This window comes from Mastacembelus armatus, chromosome 2 (assembly GCF_900324485.2).
Source record: "Mastacembelus armatus chromosome 2, fMasArm1.2, whole genome shotgun sequence".
NCBI lineage: Eukaryota > Metazoa > Chordata > Actinopteri > Synbranchiformes > Mastacembelidae > Mastacembelus > Mastacembelus armatus.
Window position 1 is genome coordinate 2,837,415 of NC_046634.1, and position 15,443 is coordinate 2,852,857.

The 15,443-nt window shown below is 43.4% G+C and overlaps 1 protein-coding gene across 2 annotated transcripts in view; it reads right to left on the bottom strand.

The window, feature by feature from the left end:
* Positions 1-15,443, bottom strand: part of LOC113127319 (vang-like protein 1) — a 35,026-nt gene that overhangs the window by 6,012 nt on the left and 13,571 nt on the right. For both annotated transcript variants that reach the window (XM_026301791.1, XM_026301790.1), the window contains exons 4-5: positions 4,818-5,249; positions 4,149-4,324 (exon numbers count right to left, since the gene is read on the bottom strand). In XM_026301791.1, coding sequence (XP_026157576.1) covers positions 4,149-4,324; positions 4,818-5,249 — 608 coding nt within the window. The remainder of the gene's footprint in view (positions 1-4,148; positions 4,325-4,817; positions 5,250-15,443) is intronic.

The window sequence follows — 15,443 nt, forward strand, 5'->3', positions numbered from 1 at the left end:
GAGTCCTGAGGCCCTGCAGGTCTGAACTCAGAAGATATGACAGTTTTCTCCCGTCCACACAGACTAAACAGCATCGTGTCTCTGCCAGCCGAGCTAAATAAAGTCAGCTATGTCACACTGAGCTGCAGGTGATGGCTGGATGGTATGAGTAAAAGACTGATGTCCGCTCCTGAGCAGCAGCCATAACTCTGATCCTGGTCCTTTACACCGTGGATCAGACAGCATGCCAGGTCTTGTCCTTTATAACAGCACTATTAAATCAATTGTACACAAGTAGGTTGTTTTCACATGTTAGAAGCTCTTTCATAACATGCTGCTTTTCCATGTTCCTAGAAGTGAGGTGAGCAAAACATTTTTTCCTCTTACAAATAAAAAATGACATTTAAAAAACCGCATATATGTCGTTGCCCAGTTCAATAACCTCAGGACTTTTGCTGCTGAAGACTCACCTGGTGTGTTATTGCCAGTCACTGATGGTGGCTAATGTTAGCAAATTCAAGAAGCATATATTTAAGTTCAGACATTCAGACATCAAAAATACTTTTAATGCTAATGTTGCTCTGCCTGTATCAAGAATGTATAACTAACATCAGACATTCAGTCAAATTAGAAGAAATAAATCTGAAGCTAGCGGTGCAGCAGTAATTCATAGCATAGAGAGATTTAACAGCTCTGAGTCCAGTTCCTATGAGCTGCCTTTGGCTGGCAGGAGGACTGCAGATGCTGACAGCTGTTAACTGACCCACAGCACGACTTAACACACAAACACAGGATCTTTTTCATTGTGTGTGTTTGTTGGGAGGTATTCACAGACCACGTGGAGCGCTAACTCAGTCTACACAAATAACAGCATGCAGCATGCGCCACCTATTACCCCAAAGAAGGATCATGGTGTGACCTCTGACCCACTGATGAAAGTAGTGAAACTTCCTGCCTCAGACCAAACATGCATTAACTAATGGCTCCTTTGTTTTGCCACACAAATCACTGAGGCATCCAGGCAGCAATAAACCATTATTCCTTCTCACTGCTTTGTCATTGAGTGGAAGTCACATGTACGGGAACTGACAGTAACAACATAAGGGGCTAGTGCAGTTACAAGGGTTTTACACACTGATTTACATCTCCCATGAGGTCCTGCACAGACAGTATTAAGTCCATGCTATGATGATACCTTAGGAAAAATATCATCCCTTTTCCTGATATTTCTCAGATAAACTCATTTCCACACTTTTCAAATATGCCGGATATAAGCCAACAAATGATAGGAAGCTGATATTTTAGCAAGGCACACCAAAGGGACAGCTGGGAGTGTGATAGAAACTCCTTTGGTTAACTCAAAAGGCACATAGAGCCCTCCCTTACATCCACTGACTACAGACTGGACCATTGTTTGGCAGTTACTTGCATAAGTGCTGAGTCAGCGTTCCTGCCACTTCGATCAATTATTAAGCCCAACAACCATGACAGAAAACTATTCAAGCCCAGCAGTTTTATTGGTTTACACTGCAGAAAAGGGTCCAATATGTAAACTCCGATAAGAAAAAGAGTAAACCCTGGTGTTGACCACCACCTGCTCTGAAGCTTGTTGTTCAAGACTGACCAGTCAGGGATTGTAAATCTGTGAATGTGTTTAACCCCCAGCTCTCCCAGGCTGTTAGAAATAAGCTCATATTCAATTTGTCTTGTTTGACAACGGTGCAAAAACGGCTTCCTTAGGCCCTCTGAGTGGCATCGAAGGCCACAGCAGACACAATCCCTCAGTGCCTGAGGGCCCAGGCAGGGGCCCCATTATGATAAGACTGAGCATAGCTGCCAGAAAAGCAGAAACATGACAGCAGCCAACAGAGGAGATATGTAAGAGGCCTGCTGAGGAAACAACACCCACTCATGTCTGGTTTCCTCCGTATGATACATCGTTCATGTTTGTGTGTTATTTGCACACACTGTATATGGTGGAGTTGCCCTGCGCACACATTTGCCTATGCTTGTGTCCTCGCATGTGTGTCAGGCTGACCAGATGCTGTGCCGCAGTCTGCAGGGAGCACTAATTAGCTGCGTGTTTACAGTCACAGACGGACAACAGAGTGAGGCCAGGCCTGCTGCCGGCAAGGCAGGGATGAATGGCACAGCTTACAAAGGACAACACCCCCAAGGCAGCCGGCTAACACATCGACCAGACCATTACACACACCCACACACACATCCACTCGTCTGATCTGTTTCTACCGATGCTAAATCAATATGAAAATCAATATTCCTTTCAGGATAATGGAAATTCAGATTTCAGTGAATATACTGAAGGAAAATTACTTTTAGTTTACTACACTGCTTTTTCTACTGCCCTTTAATAAAGTCTACGCAGCTTCCAGTGTTGTTAGGGCAAAGCATGTTTCTATCTTTCTGTTTAAATTTAATGTACAGCATAGTGATTGTGTATATCATGCTATATAAAAGTAATGGAGATATAGATATACTTTTTATCTTTATATTTGCACAGTTATATAAAGGTTCTATTTGCACAAGAGAACAAGTGAAATGAAGGATAAACAACTCCTGGACAGTCGAATGTCAGAGACGTGCATGACGCATAGCTCCTGTGCTGTGGAATTTCAGTCACAGACTCTTACTTTAGTCAATTAACTATTTATAGAAAACTAATCATACAGTTATAACTGGAAGAAAACCTTCCGTCCTTTGAGGGAGCTCTTGAAGTGTTAGTACATGACTGTGGACCAGTGACTATGCATCGTGTGTATAGGCTGATGCCAGATATGCAGCTATGCAGGAACACTGCCACTTAAAGGAGTGTATGTATAGAATATTTAAGGATAATGCCCTGTATCACACAGTATTGGCTAACTGCAGATTGTACTGGGGTATATGGGATATAGGCTGATAAGTAAGAAGCCATCAGGTTTTATTAGTTACCTGTAAGCAGGAACATATATGAGGCAGGGGCCTTCATACTGATAGCAGATAACAACAGGAGAACTGTGTTTGGCTAAAAATGGGATCTTCCTGTTTTTCCTGAGAGACTGTAGATCCTAAAAACCTGGCTGCTCTAGTCTGAGTTGTTGTTTCCCCTTACACGCACACACACACATGCTCACACACCCACACCTTCCCTGTCTTTCATTCCCACATATATTTTAGGATTCTTCAATGCTACCCTCCCATTAACTATTAATCGCTCGTTCTCTATTCTCTCTTTCCCTCCCTCCCGTAGCGTTCTCCCTGCTTCAGTCTCCTGGGTCTTTCCTCTGTACTCCGCCCTCTGTCTGCAGCTCTTTTCTGAGGAGTTTCCTCTCTGAAGTCTTCCCACCCCTCTCCTTTTTTCTCCTGGCACGATTTCCTTTTCCTATCAGCCACTTTGTTTGCACGCCTTTTTGCCTCTGCATCTTCTACCATCCCTAGTTCAACATTTAATCTTCCTTTCTACATGATCACCACTTTCCCTTTGGGCTCATCTCTCCCTTTCTTGATTTTTAGTCTTTCCTTCCCCTCATCTCTGAGAACATATTCAGCTACTTTACTGCTTCTTTTCCCATCTCTTTCTTGAGATGTCCCACTTTCTGTCTTTCCCTCTGACATCTTGCCCACACGTCCTTTATTTACCCTCCCTCTCTTCGCCCCACATTCTCCTCATCTGTCTTCAAGGTCTACATGCAGAGGTCAAGGATATCCTGCTAACCTGCTGTCTGTGCTTACAGGAGCCCTTCATGCCTCTGTCGTACTCAGAATTAGTCCAATATAAATTTGGAAAACTGTTTTCAGGAAGAACAGAGCAGTGTTGTTTCAGTGAGGCTGTCAGGGTACCGACACTTTCAGCAGCATGTAAGATCTAAATATGCACCTGCATGTTTTTTTTCAGCCTAAATTACAAAGTAGAGCTATGGCAGCAAAGAATGTCCCATCACCACCTGCTGTTACAGCAAGGACTCACATTATTTGCCCACATCATTTTCTGGTACCAGCTTTAGTTAGAAGCCATAAATTCCCCAAATATGGGGAAATATGAACAGGAACTTTTAACTAAATAACTTAACTACAGTGTTTAAAATAGTAAAATATGCAGAATACTGCAATTATACAGGTCAGAATAATTACTGAACATATCCAACTGCCACGTTAACTGGTCCTCTCACCTCAGCTGTCCCAGGTTGTAGTGCCTCGTCTCTCCGTCAGTGGAGCGTATGACACGCACAGAGAAATAGGGCTGGAGCTGCCGGAGCTCCAGCAGGACGATGGCCAGGTAGTGGATGAAGAGCAGGGCGTCCACCAGCGACACGGCGTACTGCACGATGCCCTGGTAGTTCTCATCCTGCAGGGTAGCAACGAAGCAGGTGGCATGAACAGTAATATTTACAGAGCAGCTGAAATTCTATTCTGTTCACAAAGCTGGTTTTTGGAGGTCATCATGAAATGGAATATATGTACAGTATGAACACAGAATATATACAGTAAACATCAATGCAGTAAACACGTTTCCAAACACAAAAAACACACGTAAAAGACTCCTGCAGGGGTAAAAATGGAGCTCATACACGTGTAAGACAAGATTTAAAGTCTATGAATATTTAGACCATTTTCAAAGGATTCCAAGTGTGTGTGTGCAAGTATTATGAATGAGTGATCACCAGAGACTTTAAATTATGACACACAGGAAACACACAAATGTGTCTACAATAAAACAGACCTCTCTCACTGCTATTACAATATCTAATGTATGCGTGTACTGTTTTGGTTCAAGTAAGCAGGGACAGCTGTAATATTTCATGTCTGCATTTCCTTCTCTTAACCTGCTCTTCACTCACCTCTGACTCAAGTATCCTCACTCCATAGAACAGCCAATAGGAGACCACGAAGAGGAACACCAGCACAGCGAGCAGTGCCCGGAACACAAAGACCCGTGGGAGGCCGGCCCGTGGCGGCCTGAAGAAGAGTGCCCAGACAGCCAGCAGCAGTATAAGCAGCTTGAAGGCCACAGAGATGAAGAGGCCCTCGCAGGCCGTGCCGCAGCTGTGCAGCTTCTCCGGCCAGAGGAGATGGGGGAGGACCAGGAAGGCCAGCGGAGTGAGGAACACCAGCAGACCCAGGATCACGCCCAGAGTCAGGGTAAAGTAACGGCGACAGTCCAGCCCCACGCTGTCCTCCAGATCCTTGGTGATGCGAACAATATCTTCCTGAGAGAGGCTATGCTCTGATGTGCCGGTGACGGCCGTGGTGGTCTCACCCCAGTTGTCATCCTGGGAATGTGAAAAGGAAGAAACAAACAATCTAAAAAAGATGTAAGTTAAAACCATAAAACAAACATTCAGTGGCAGCCTGTTTCTGTAGCTCCTATTCACTGTAATTTTCCCTTGGGACTAATACTCTACCTCACTCAGTGGATTCCCTTTACCATATGTTCCTATAACCAGTGAACCTGCATTGTAACACACCATTTATTATTACTATTATTATTATTATTGCTTTTGTCTGAAATGTCATCTCAGCAAAGGTGAGCATTGTTATTTCCAAGCATGTGAGAGATGGGAAGGGGAAAAAGTAAACAGAGCGAGCCGCCAACCGGACTATACGCTGACGTCTGGGCCCGACTGCATCCGCAGATAATAAAGGTCAGTGGTGTCGGAGCAGAGCCGTTACAACAACAAAGATAAAGACTCTTCACATGGCAGTCATAACAGGCTGTTAACGTGGCTCTGTGAGCTGCCCAGCGCTGCCACTGGCTGTGAGGAAGGACAGATAATGAATGTTGCTGCAAGAACTGTCGATAACAGTTCAGGGACACTTGGACCAAAATGCAAGACCACAGTAGATGAGTCCTACTTTAAGGCTTGCAGCCTTACATTAGCAGAGAGGGAGCCATGGAAGAGATGCATTATGATCACTTTTGACTGAGGGGGTTGGGCGATGGAGGGGGAGGAGAACGGGGTGCACTGGGACTGAGACTCTCCCTCTGGCCTCAGGGTGTAAACAGCAGAGGTAGAGCAGAACAACGGGGGGACAGTGGCAGCACATTCAGGCTGTCTACAGAGCTAGAAAGAAGCTGCTGTCTATGTTCATTCACTTAGAGCAGAAATGTCACTACTATACAGATTATCAATACTGCAAAGGCACATACTGCTCTGGATAGGAAGAAAATTAGAGAGAATTTTCTCTATTTTTACAGGATAAGAGCAACGTTTTTTAAAATATTTTCATACTGAAAACACCATTTGAATTTGTATTGAACATGAATATAACTTTTACAAAAATAAAACCTTGCATCTCCAGTTTCTATAATATTTATGATTAAATAAGTAACAACTGAAGTAAAACATCCGTAATTTATGCAAAACATAGGGAAACACCATCTGGATTCAAATGTTACTAAATCAAGGAAAAATCTCGCACATGTAAAGCATTTTACTCTAAACCCCAAATAATCGTCCTTAAGAAACATTTCTATTTTTAGCAGCACTATCATTCACAGGAGATGACATGTTAACTGTTGCTGTTATAGGTTTTCACTCTTTGATGAAGTCCAGCACTCAAAACCGCCTCAGTCTCATGTGACCTCTGACATGACGATATGGTCGTAAATCCTCATCTCACTGTCTGCAGGGCTGTAGACTGAGCCAGAGATCGTGACTGACCAGACAGTGGAATGCATGACCTGAGTTCAGCAGGTCACAGTGTGAAGATGTTACCGCATTCCTGTGTGGACACAGCCTGACATTTATCTATGCTAGAGGGGCGGCGTGCCTATGCCCTGTTTCCTCATACAAGTCAATAAACCAAGTGACGATAAAAAAAAACAAAAATGTATAGATGTAATACTTTCATAGTTTTTTGGCTGGAGAGTTTTGTCAAATTTGTACTTTACCGAAAAAGAAAAAAACCCACTAACCCCTCAGGGTTATCCATAAAAACTATTATCATTATAGTTTTTATTTCCTAACACAAAAAGAGAGGAATATTCAGTGTTCAGTAGTTTGTGAAAACCTCAACAAATTTGATGCACACGGTGTACTGTATACTATATGTATATTATTATATATATCAAGTGTAAGTATTTGACTTTACAGTAGGAGATTTATTATATCAATAGCAAAAAAAAACCGCAACATACCCACAAATAATCAAATAATACATATTTCAGTCCAGTCAATTAGAGTGGAGATTGTTTCTGGAACACCACAATGAGTGTCACTTCATTAATAATGAGAGCTGGGCTGGAGAGACCCTCTCCACTCAGAAACATGCAACAGGCTTTTTGCCCACATGAATCAACTATCCCCTATAGAGAACAAAAGTAAGCAAAACCTCATTATTTTCTATTTGTATGAGCAGAGATAAGTGCTCCACAAAACATGAGCCAAAAGCCTCAGTTACACAGGGACTCACAAATCATCAGGGATGACAACTAGGAAAGCTAAGCAGTTACACAGCAACACGAGAGATATTCATTGAAACAGTTTACATGCAGTAATGTTTAAAAATCTCCTCATCACTTGTGATTTTTTTTTTTTTTGTTGTTGTTGTTGTCTGAGCGAGTAAATATGTCAAAGTGCATCTTTCCTGCTTAACTGTTCTTAAGTCTTAATCCTGCCTGACCCCAGCCTCTCTGCTGAAGACAAGCACACTGTGTGCTTGAGAAAGGAAATCAATACTTGTAAGGAAGAGCATCTCTCTGACCACATTAAACCTCAAGAACACCCAGGGGGAGACATGAATTACCTGTCCTCATGCTTCATGGCTGGGATACACTCATCAACACTCATCGCCTTTGTCCAAACCCCTAAAACACACACTGCTTCAAAACTCAGCAATAATTTTATGTCTTTTGCATTTTCAATTACTTTTTGAGTGCATCAGATATGGTTTAAATACAGCAAATTATTTTTGTTGTTGTTGGATTCTCACTATACCTGGGCTTTCCCCCTGCTGACAGGGCTAAAAATAGACATTAGTGACCTACATTCCCGTAAGGGATTAACCAGTCGCCACAGGCTGATCTGGTTCAGTACCAGCAGGCTTGCAGGAGGCCCAGTCCCATTCATCACATGAAAATAGGTGAAACAGAGAGGAACAGTGAGGAGAGCTGGAACAAAGAGGAGGAAGGGAAGGGCGAGAGTCGGTCCGATAACAAGACAATCAATTACAGGCAAGAGGGGGAGTGATCCACAGAGGAGGGAAAACTAAGAGCAGTCGCAGTTCAAGGGCCAGAGATGATTACCACACAACCACATAAGAGTCATGAATACACATACTGCAACTCAACACCTGTCAGCTTTACTCCTGCTCTACCTCTGTGGTGATTTATTCAGCCGAGACAAGGTTTTACAAGCAATTCCTCCTGTGCTGGGAGGAGCTGAGGCGTTCCAGAAGAAACTAAAGAGATGAATAACAGAAACATCTGATATGACGTGTTCTTCGATACCACTCAACAAGAGAAGAGAAGAGAGGAGAGGTTGGAGGGTGATTACAAGAGGGCAGGTAATAAATGAAAAGACAGTTGGAGATTAGGAAAATCTCCACAAATAGTGAACAATAGCCATAATCATTTCTTAGACTCCAAGTTGAGCTGCAGGCATTAACATTAATATTTTGACGCCGCTACCTGCAACACCAAAAGGACTGAAGGAAAACTGTGGGTCTAAACTGTGCGTTTAAAAAGAGCAGTAATCCAGCACTGAAGCAAGCATGTGTAACAGCAACATGTGGAGCCAACGCTTGAGGAAATCTCTGTCCATCACATTCCACCCAGGAGGATTCAAGCGGCACTAACAGCGGTTAAGCAGAGTTAGTTTCAAAAGCACGTTGAAAGAGAGGTTTGATAAGACACAGAATGTGCCATCAAAGTATTTCTTTGATGAAACTTTGGCACGGCTGCAAACCACGTAGTGCAACACGATACGGAAGCCGCTGAGCTTTAAACACATCCAGCCAACACATCTGAACTCCACACACACACACACTTGTCTGGATGCATCGTGCTGCACTACAGGGGCTGATTGTTGGAATCGGAGGGATTGTCTGATGTATGGGCCATCATTCAAAAAGGCCTTTGGGGCGTTCTGATAAATCCTGTGACTGTTCCACCTGGTTTTTGCCAAAAAAAACAAACGTCACAAATGGTTAAAATATTCAGCTCTGGTCCTGGGTGAAATTACAGCTCAATTTGCAGATAAAGTCACATACCAACCTGCATAACTTCTTTATCCAGTAACTACAACTGGCACAAGCCCAGAGCCAAGCTCACAGTGCAAACACAAAAAGCTGAGCAGTAAAGAAGTGATTAGTCTTAAAAAGATGCTCTGACAACGTTATGTGTTTTTGCAAACATAAGCAAGCAAATATAGCACAGCAGCAGCATACACTACCACGTTAAGTGAGCCAGTGTGCATTTACAAAGCTTTCAACAGAATATTTTCTGGCTTTATTCCCACTAGAGTATATATAGCAGCTATTGTCTCTCACAGTAAATCAAATGTCCACTAAAAGCCTGTTTTCTGTTGTTCAGCTGTAAGTGGGCTGCAAACAAAGGCCCCTGCTCAGTGCAGGAACAAGTGCACTCTAGTCACTCCAGGGAGGCAAGGTGTTTGTGAAATATAGTAACATGCATTCCCTAAGAGTTCTTCACAGCCATTTAAAACCACGTTTGTTCAAACTGTGGACAGCATGCCAAGAACTTGTCAGTGCAAGGATGGGAAACACTTAAAACAGTCTGTTTGACTAATTCACAGGAAAGTCAAGTGACTGTGAGACAATGGGAGACTGACAGTTGAGCAGCACCAAGGTAGAGAAGCAAACAGGATATTTGAAATTCACAGAAAGAGCAGAATACACAGAACTTCTAATTTTGCAAAAATTATAAATACCCTCAGGAGAAGTTAACATATGAAATTATCAACCTCTAACACATTTATGGCTGTATCACAGAGCATGTTAGCCCATTGAACCTGCCAGTCTTACCTGGCTTTGTTTAGTTCCAGGTTTACAGCTGGCCAATGGAGGTGAGTTAGCATTAGAGTCTTCTTCTATGGTGGTGACAATCACTTCCTTTATCTCCTCTACAGCCTTGCAAACCTCAAGCACCTGCAAAATTTCGTCGCCATCCTCCATCACCGTTGGTGACTGCATCCTGAAATCCTCAACTGGCAAACTTTACCTCCTGCTCACACAAACATCGTCTCTACACTCAGTAACTTCTCTCCATTCCCCACTCCACCTCAGTGTGTGGGAGCTCCCTGACTCTGTGCTGATCTGCAGCCCGGCCCCCGCTTTATCTGTCTTCTTACAGAAATCTTTCCCATCATGCCTTAGGAGGTATTGTATTGGACCGTGCGCTTAAATTGCCACATAATGTACCGGGCTTTATGGAGAAAGGCAGACAGGGAGGGAGTGCAAAGAGCAGGGGAGAGGAAGCAGAGTTGGGGCAGGGGTGAGGAGAAGATCACATGTGATGATGTGAGTGGAGTGCAGGATAACTGAATGGATGGATAGAGGGAGTATAAAAAAATAAACACCCCCAGTCCAGAGTGGAAACCACGTTAGACTGTTTCAGCATCCACCCAAAAATATGTTTCTCTGATTCTCATTGCTACTCTCCCTCCTTCCTTCCTCCCTCCCTCGCTTTTATCCATCTCTCCCCAAGGCATCCTCTCTCATCCCCCCACCCTTATTCTTTGCTCGCCTCTCGCCTCAGCGCCACTCACCGTTCATTGCTTCTGACCCAGTGAGCACTGTGGTGTCGCTGAGCTGCCACTGGCATGTATGTTAGTGTGTGTGTGTGTGTGTGTGTGTGTGTGCTTGTGTGGATGTAGGAAAGGCAGGACAAAATTCAACTAACTAATCAACCGTAAAATACAACACCCAGACAGTGTGTTTTCCAGGGTGTAGTCAGGTGATGCTCTGTGTTGACTGAAACCCACACTGAACATATCCTACTTAATAGTGTGTGTGTGTGTGTGTGGGTGTATCTAAAACCTGGTATATCTTTTTCCTCTGTGCCGTAGAGCTTCACTGTCAAAAACACATCGGTGAGTCATCACATTAGACATCACAGTGCAGCTTACAATATCCCAGACAAAACACTGACCTAAAATATTAAAAAGAGAGACAGATCATTTCATTGTGCTGACTTCAACTTGACCGTTGAGCCAAAGTTCAGCTTCGAGTGCTAAACAACTTCGCAAAGACCTGCTGACCATGAACTTTCCCAGTTCGAGTATGTCCTGTGACCTTTGTTGTGTATCACTCCATATCTCTGTCACTCCCCTAAGTTAAGAGGGTGATCAGAATTAATTAATAAAGTTGTAAAATTGTATAAAAAAATCTACCCCACACAAGAATGCTTTCTCCAGATCTACCATGGAGTCTTTCTTTCTCTCTCCTGCTATGCCCACCCACAGAGCATGCAGCTTACAACAAGCACAGACACAGTGCCAGGATAACCGTGAAGCTCCGCAGGATTCTGTCTCACAGGAGACTGAGCCAGGAGCCACAGGGAAGAGATCCCAAACATGAACGCAAGTGCTCTGCCTCTTCCAAGAGTCCGCCATGGCTGCATGTGTGCCTCAGCAAAGTCAGGGGCGGCAGAGCTATACCAGCGCCACGTTCTGCTAAGAAACGCCAAGAGTGGTGCCGCTGCTTACCCTACTAAAGTCCAGAGTGGGACGGTGAGCTACTGAGACCACACTGCAGCAGAGCTTAGTTGGGCTAAGTGAACTGGGAGGTTGAGAGGAAGGTGAAACAGTGGGAGATTAAGTAGCACAAGTCAAGACGAAAAGAGTTAGTTAAATAGTTAGTGTGTAATGGTCCTTTTAAATGTACTTATAATATGGAAACAGCATCAGTACCTATGTGGTCTGTAGTAAGCACCGATAGGACAGAGGAAATATGGACTTCAACGCACAAGACCTCAGTGTGAGGACAACACACATAAGATGTTTAAGATGCTGAGTTTGAACGTAAACTACAAATGTTGCGCAATCACATGGCAGCCATGTAGATCAGACAGGTTCAAGTGCATTTTGAGCCAAACTGTTTATCTGCCAGAAATCATGATGATCATTGCACAAATGAACACGAGCACCTGAATGCAGGGCCAGCATGCTTTGCAGACTGCTGAAGAAAATCCCATATTCACCCATGGCAGTGACTGTGCTCTGCTCATCCACCAGTGCAGACGAACATCTAAAAATAATAATCCCAGCTTTTTCTCTCTCTCTTTCTGTTAGAACAGGAAGGTGCTAATTCTCAAGCAATGCCTCATGGTCTAAAACTATCACATTTGTCCTGTTTGACACCTCATACTACTCATACTGCTCCACCACACACTCATAAGCTGCAAAACTAATACGCTACATTGGCCTGAACCATTCTACCTCTCACTATCTGCTTCAATATCCAGTTACATACAACAATAACAACTTGACAAATTGACCTAATTCCTCACATGATTTAGTACCAGTCCGCCTACAGAGGGGCCATACCTCAGCCCAGGCTCAACTCACCTCCATTGTCTTTTCCAAACAGACAACCAGCAAAATAAGGCAGAAGTGGACTTTCCACAAACATCTACTCAAACCACCTGTTCCCACTCAGATTCTGCTGCTCAACAAGCGCTTGTAGTTTTCACATTCACACATTACCACACAGCCTGGAGCTTTGGCCTGCCTCCTGAAATTGGAGCGACTTGATGGAAGTGTTTTGTTCAAACAAGCCATCTTTGGTAACATGAAGATCAGCCTCATTTACAAGTGCTGCTGAAACCAATTCGCAGATGAAGTGGAGTGAAGTGGCTCATTTTGAACAAAAGTTCAAAAATACAGAATGCTTTTCAGTTTGTAATATTTGGGAATATTTCCTCTCATAATATGGGGTTGGAGTCCACAGATGCTTAGAATAGCTTAGCGCCAAAACTGGAAGCAAGGCCTCTATCTAAAGGTACCTAAACGTGCCTATGAACACCTCTAAAGCCCAGTAATTAACATGTTACATCAGCTCTGTTTAATCCTACATAAACCTTTTAAAGGGATTAAACAATCGAGATACAACATGTTAATTACTTTCAGGGGACTGGTAGGATTTTGTTACCCCCAGACAGGGCCAGACTAGCCGTTTTCCTGCATTTCCAGTCTTTATGCTAAGATAACTGCCCACTTGATGGCAAATCTACACTCAACACACTGACATGGTACTGTGTTTCCAAAAATGTCAACCTATCCCTCTTGAGCATCTCACGAGGGCTTCCTGACACATTTACATGTAGAGTAAACCCTCTTCTTTTCGAATTCCTGTGGTGAGGCGTCACAGCCGTGAGAAACTTGTGCGTCGGATTGGGAGGGCATCCCTGCCTGGAGCGACGCGCTGCTCTGTCAGCCAAGACTGTGATTAAGTCCCAGCAGTGGAGTAACGAGCGCGGTGCTGCACAGTTAAAGTCTGAGACAAGTGTGACGCACACAGACACAAAACATTCACATACAGGAGCATATGTGACACAAACACCCACACACGCGGATTTGTGCTGATCCTCTCTCAGTAGAATTGGTGGCCGTGATTACTCAAACTAAAGCCAAACACTCCCCGCCCTGTCAGCAGCACCACTGCAGGCCTCAGCATGAATAAGACATGAAGAGCAAAACACTGAAGATGGCTGTGCTCAGTGGCAAATCCTGTCGTGTTAAAATTAGACACAAAAAAACACAGTCACAGGTACATGGGCTCTGCTAACGAGTCTTGCCACAAAGGAAAGCGAGCACCAAGTAGGTCAGTGAAGGATCGTGAAAGCTGGATAGTCAGTGTGTGTTTGTAGTTGTCATCTTTTCCCTTGAGCGGGTTAAGACCAACACTTGATGAGCGCCACTGTGCCAGACAGTTGTTTGGCTGAAACACCGGGTCAGTCTCGGGTAAACCACGGACGCCTGTCTGCTAAAATCTCCATCTCCTGTGTCGTTCGGTGCATTTGACTCTTGCCAGCAGCAAGTCTTGAAATTCCTGCTTTCCGTGCATAATGAGCATAAGAACTGCATAAGAACTGCCAGCATTTCACAAGACAGACAATTGATCAACTGCTCTTCAAAACGCAATTAAAACCCTCAACTTACTTTAATATCTGAAAGCATTTGAGCTGGTTTAAGCTACAAACACTTACCGCAGATATATAGGCTTTTAGATCTGGATACCAGATGTGAAAGGTGGTTTATTCACTTGCAGCCAAACTATGAGTAAGTTCATGTCTTTGAGCATATGAACGCAGACAAAAGACACAGGGAAGAGACAGGCAGAAGTAAAGAGGTCAGTCCTCTGACTCACTGGGACCTCAGTGATTACTAGTTGTCCTCATCAACTAAGCTGAGGAGTTGTTTTCAACACCAAACCACAATCTCAAATCCAGAAACAAAAAAAAACAAAAAAACTGCATCAACTGTGACACAAAAGCAGACTGAGGTTTCAAGTGTCAGTGTTAGAAATGTCTAACGCTGGAAGCCAGGCATGATGTGACACTACATCACATGTTAGAATACTGACACTTCAGCCTTAATAATTTCAGGTTATGTTCAAATCCCAGTTGGCCTATAGTCAACCTTTCTATAGCTTGTTCTCTTTATTAAGGATCATAAAAATGATCATGTTTCCTGCCTGAAAAACACCACACAAAACCAAAGGAAACAAATTGGCTATTACTCCTTTTCTCTCACCATTAGTGCTAGAAGGAATTTCACGTCTTAGCATGCTAACTTCTTATCTTTTATTTGTTCTGCCTTTTATCTGAATCCAATAAACATGATTAAGTGGGTGTCTGGTATATGAAACTAAAACATGAGCCAGTAGGCTGTTTATTTGGTGTGAACAATGTGTATGAAACAAAAGGCCAAACACATTGACGGTGTTGCCAATACATTACTTTATGTTCTACAAATACTGAACCTGTGATAACGTGTCCTACACCAGCCAAAATATTATATGATAAACAGTTTCCCACCTTATATTTCTCTTTTATCAAACAACCCATCACAGAATCCATTCACAACCATCGAAGTCAGCAGGACTTCAGAGAGGAGGGTTTGAATCAAAAACTGTTGCTGCTGTTTTAGTTTGGCCTGATCTATCTTGGTGAGGGAGGGATATCGATGCCTGCTGCATCCCCACCCTGTAGCAGATATCTGTCAGTGATAGATTTCCTGAAAGTAAAAGTGCAGACTGTGGTAAAAGTGGGCCGACCCTCCTGTTTTGCCTTCAAATACCAGATGGCCTGTCTTATTATGATTCCAACTCATTTCTCTAGTGACTGATAAATCTCCAGTGATCCAAATCTGTCATAATGCAGACTAGGGGACTTCTGTCTGACATTAGCAGTGTCTGTAAAGCAATTATTTAGTAATGGTATCTAAAAGGCGGCCGTACAGAACTGAAGTGGTTTGGTGATGCATGATTGTGTTTGAGCGATA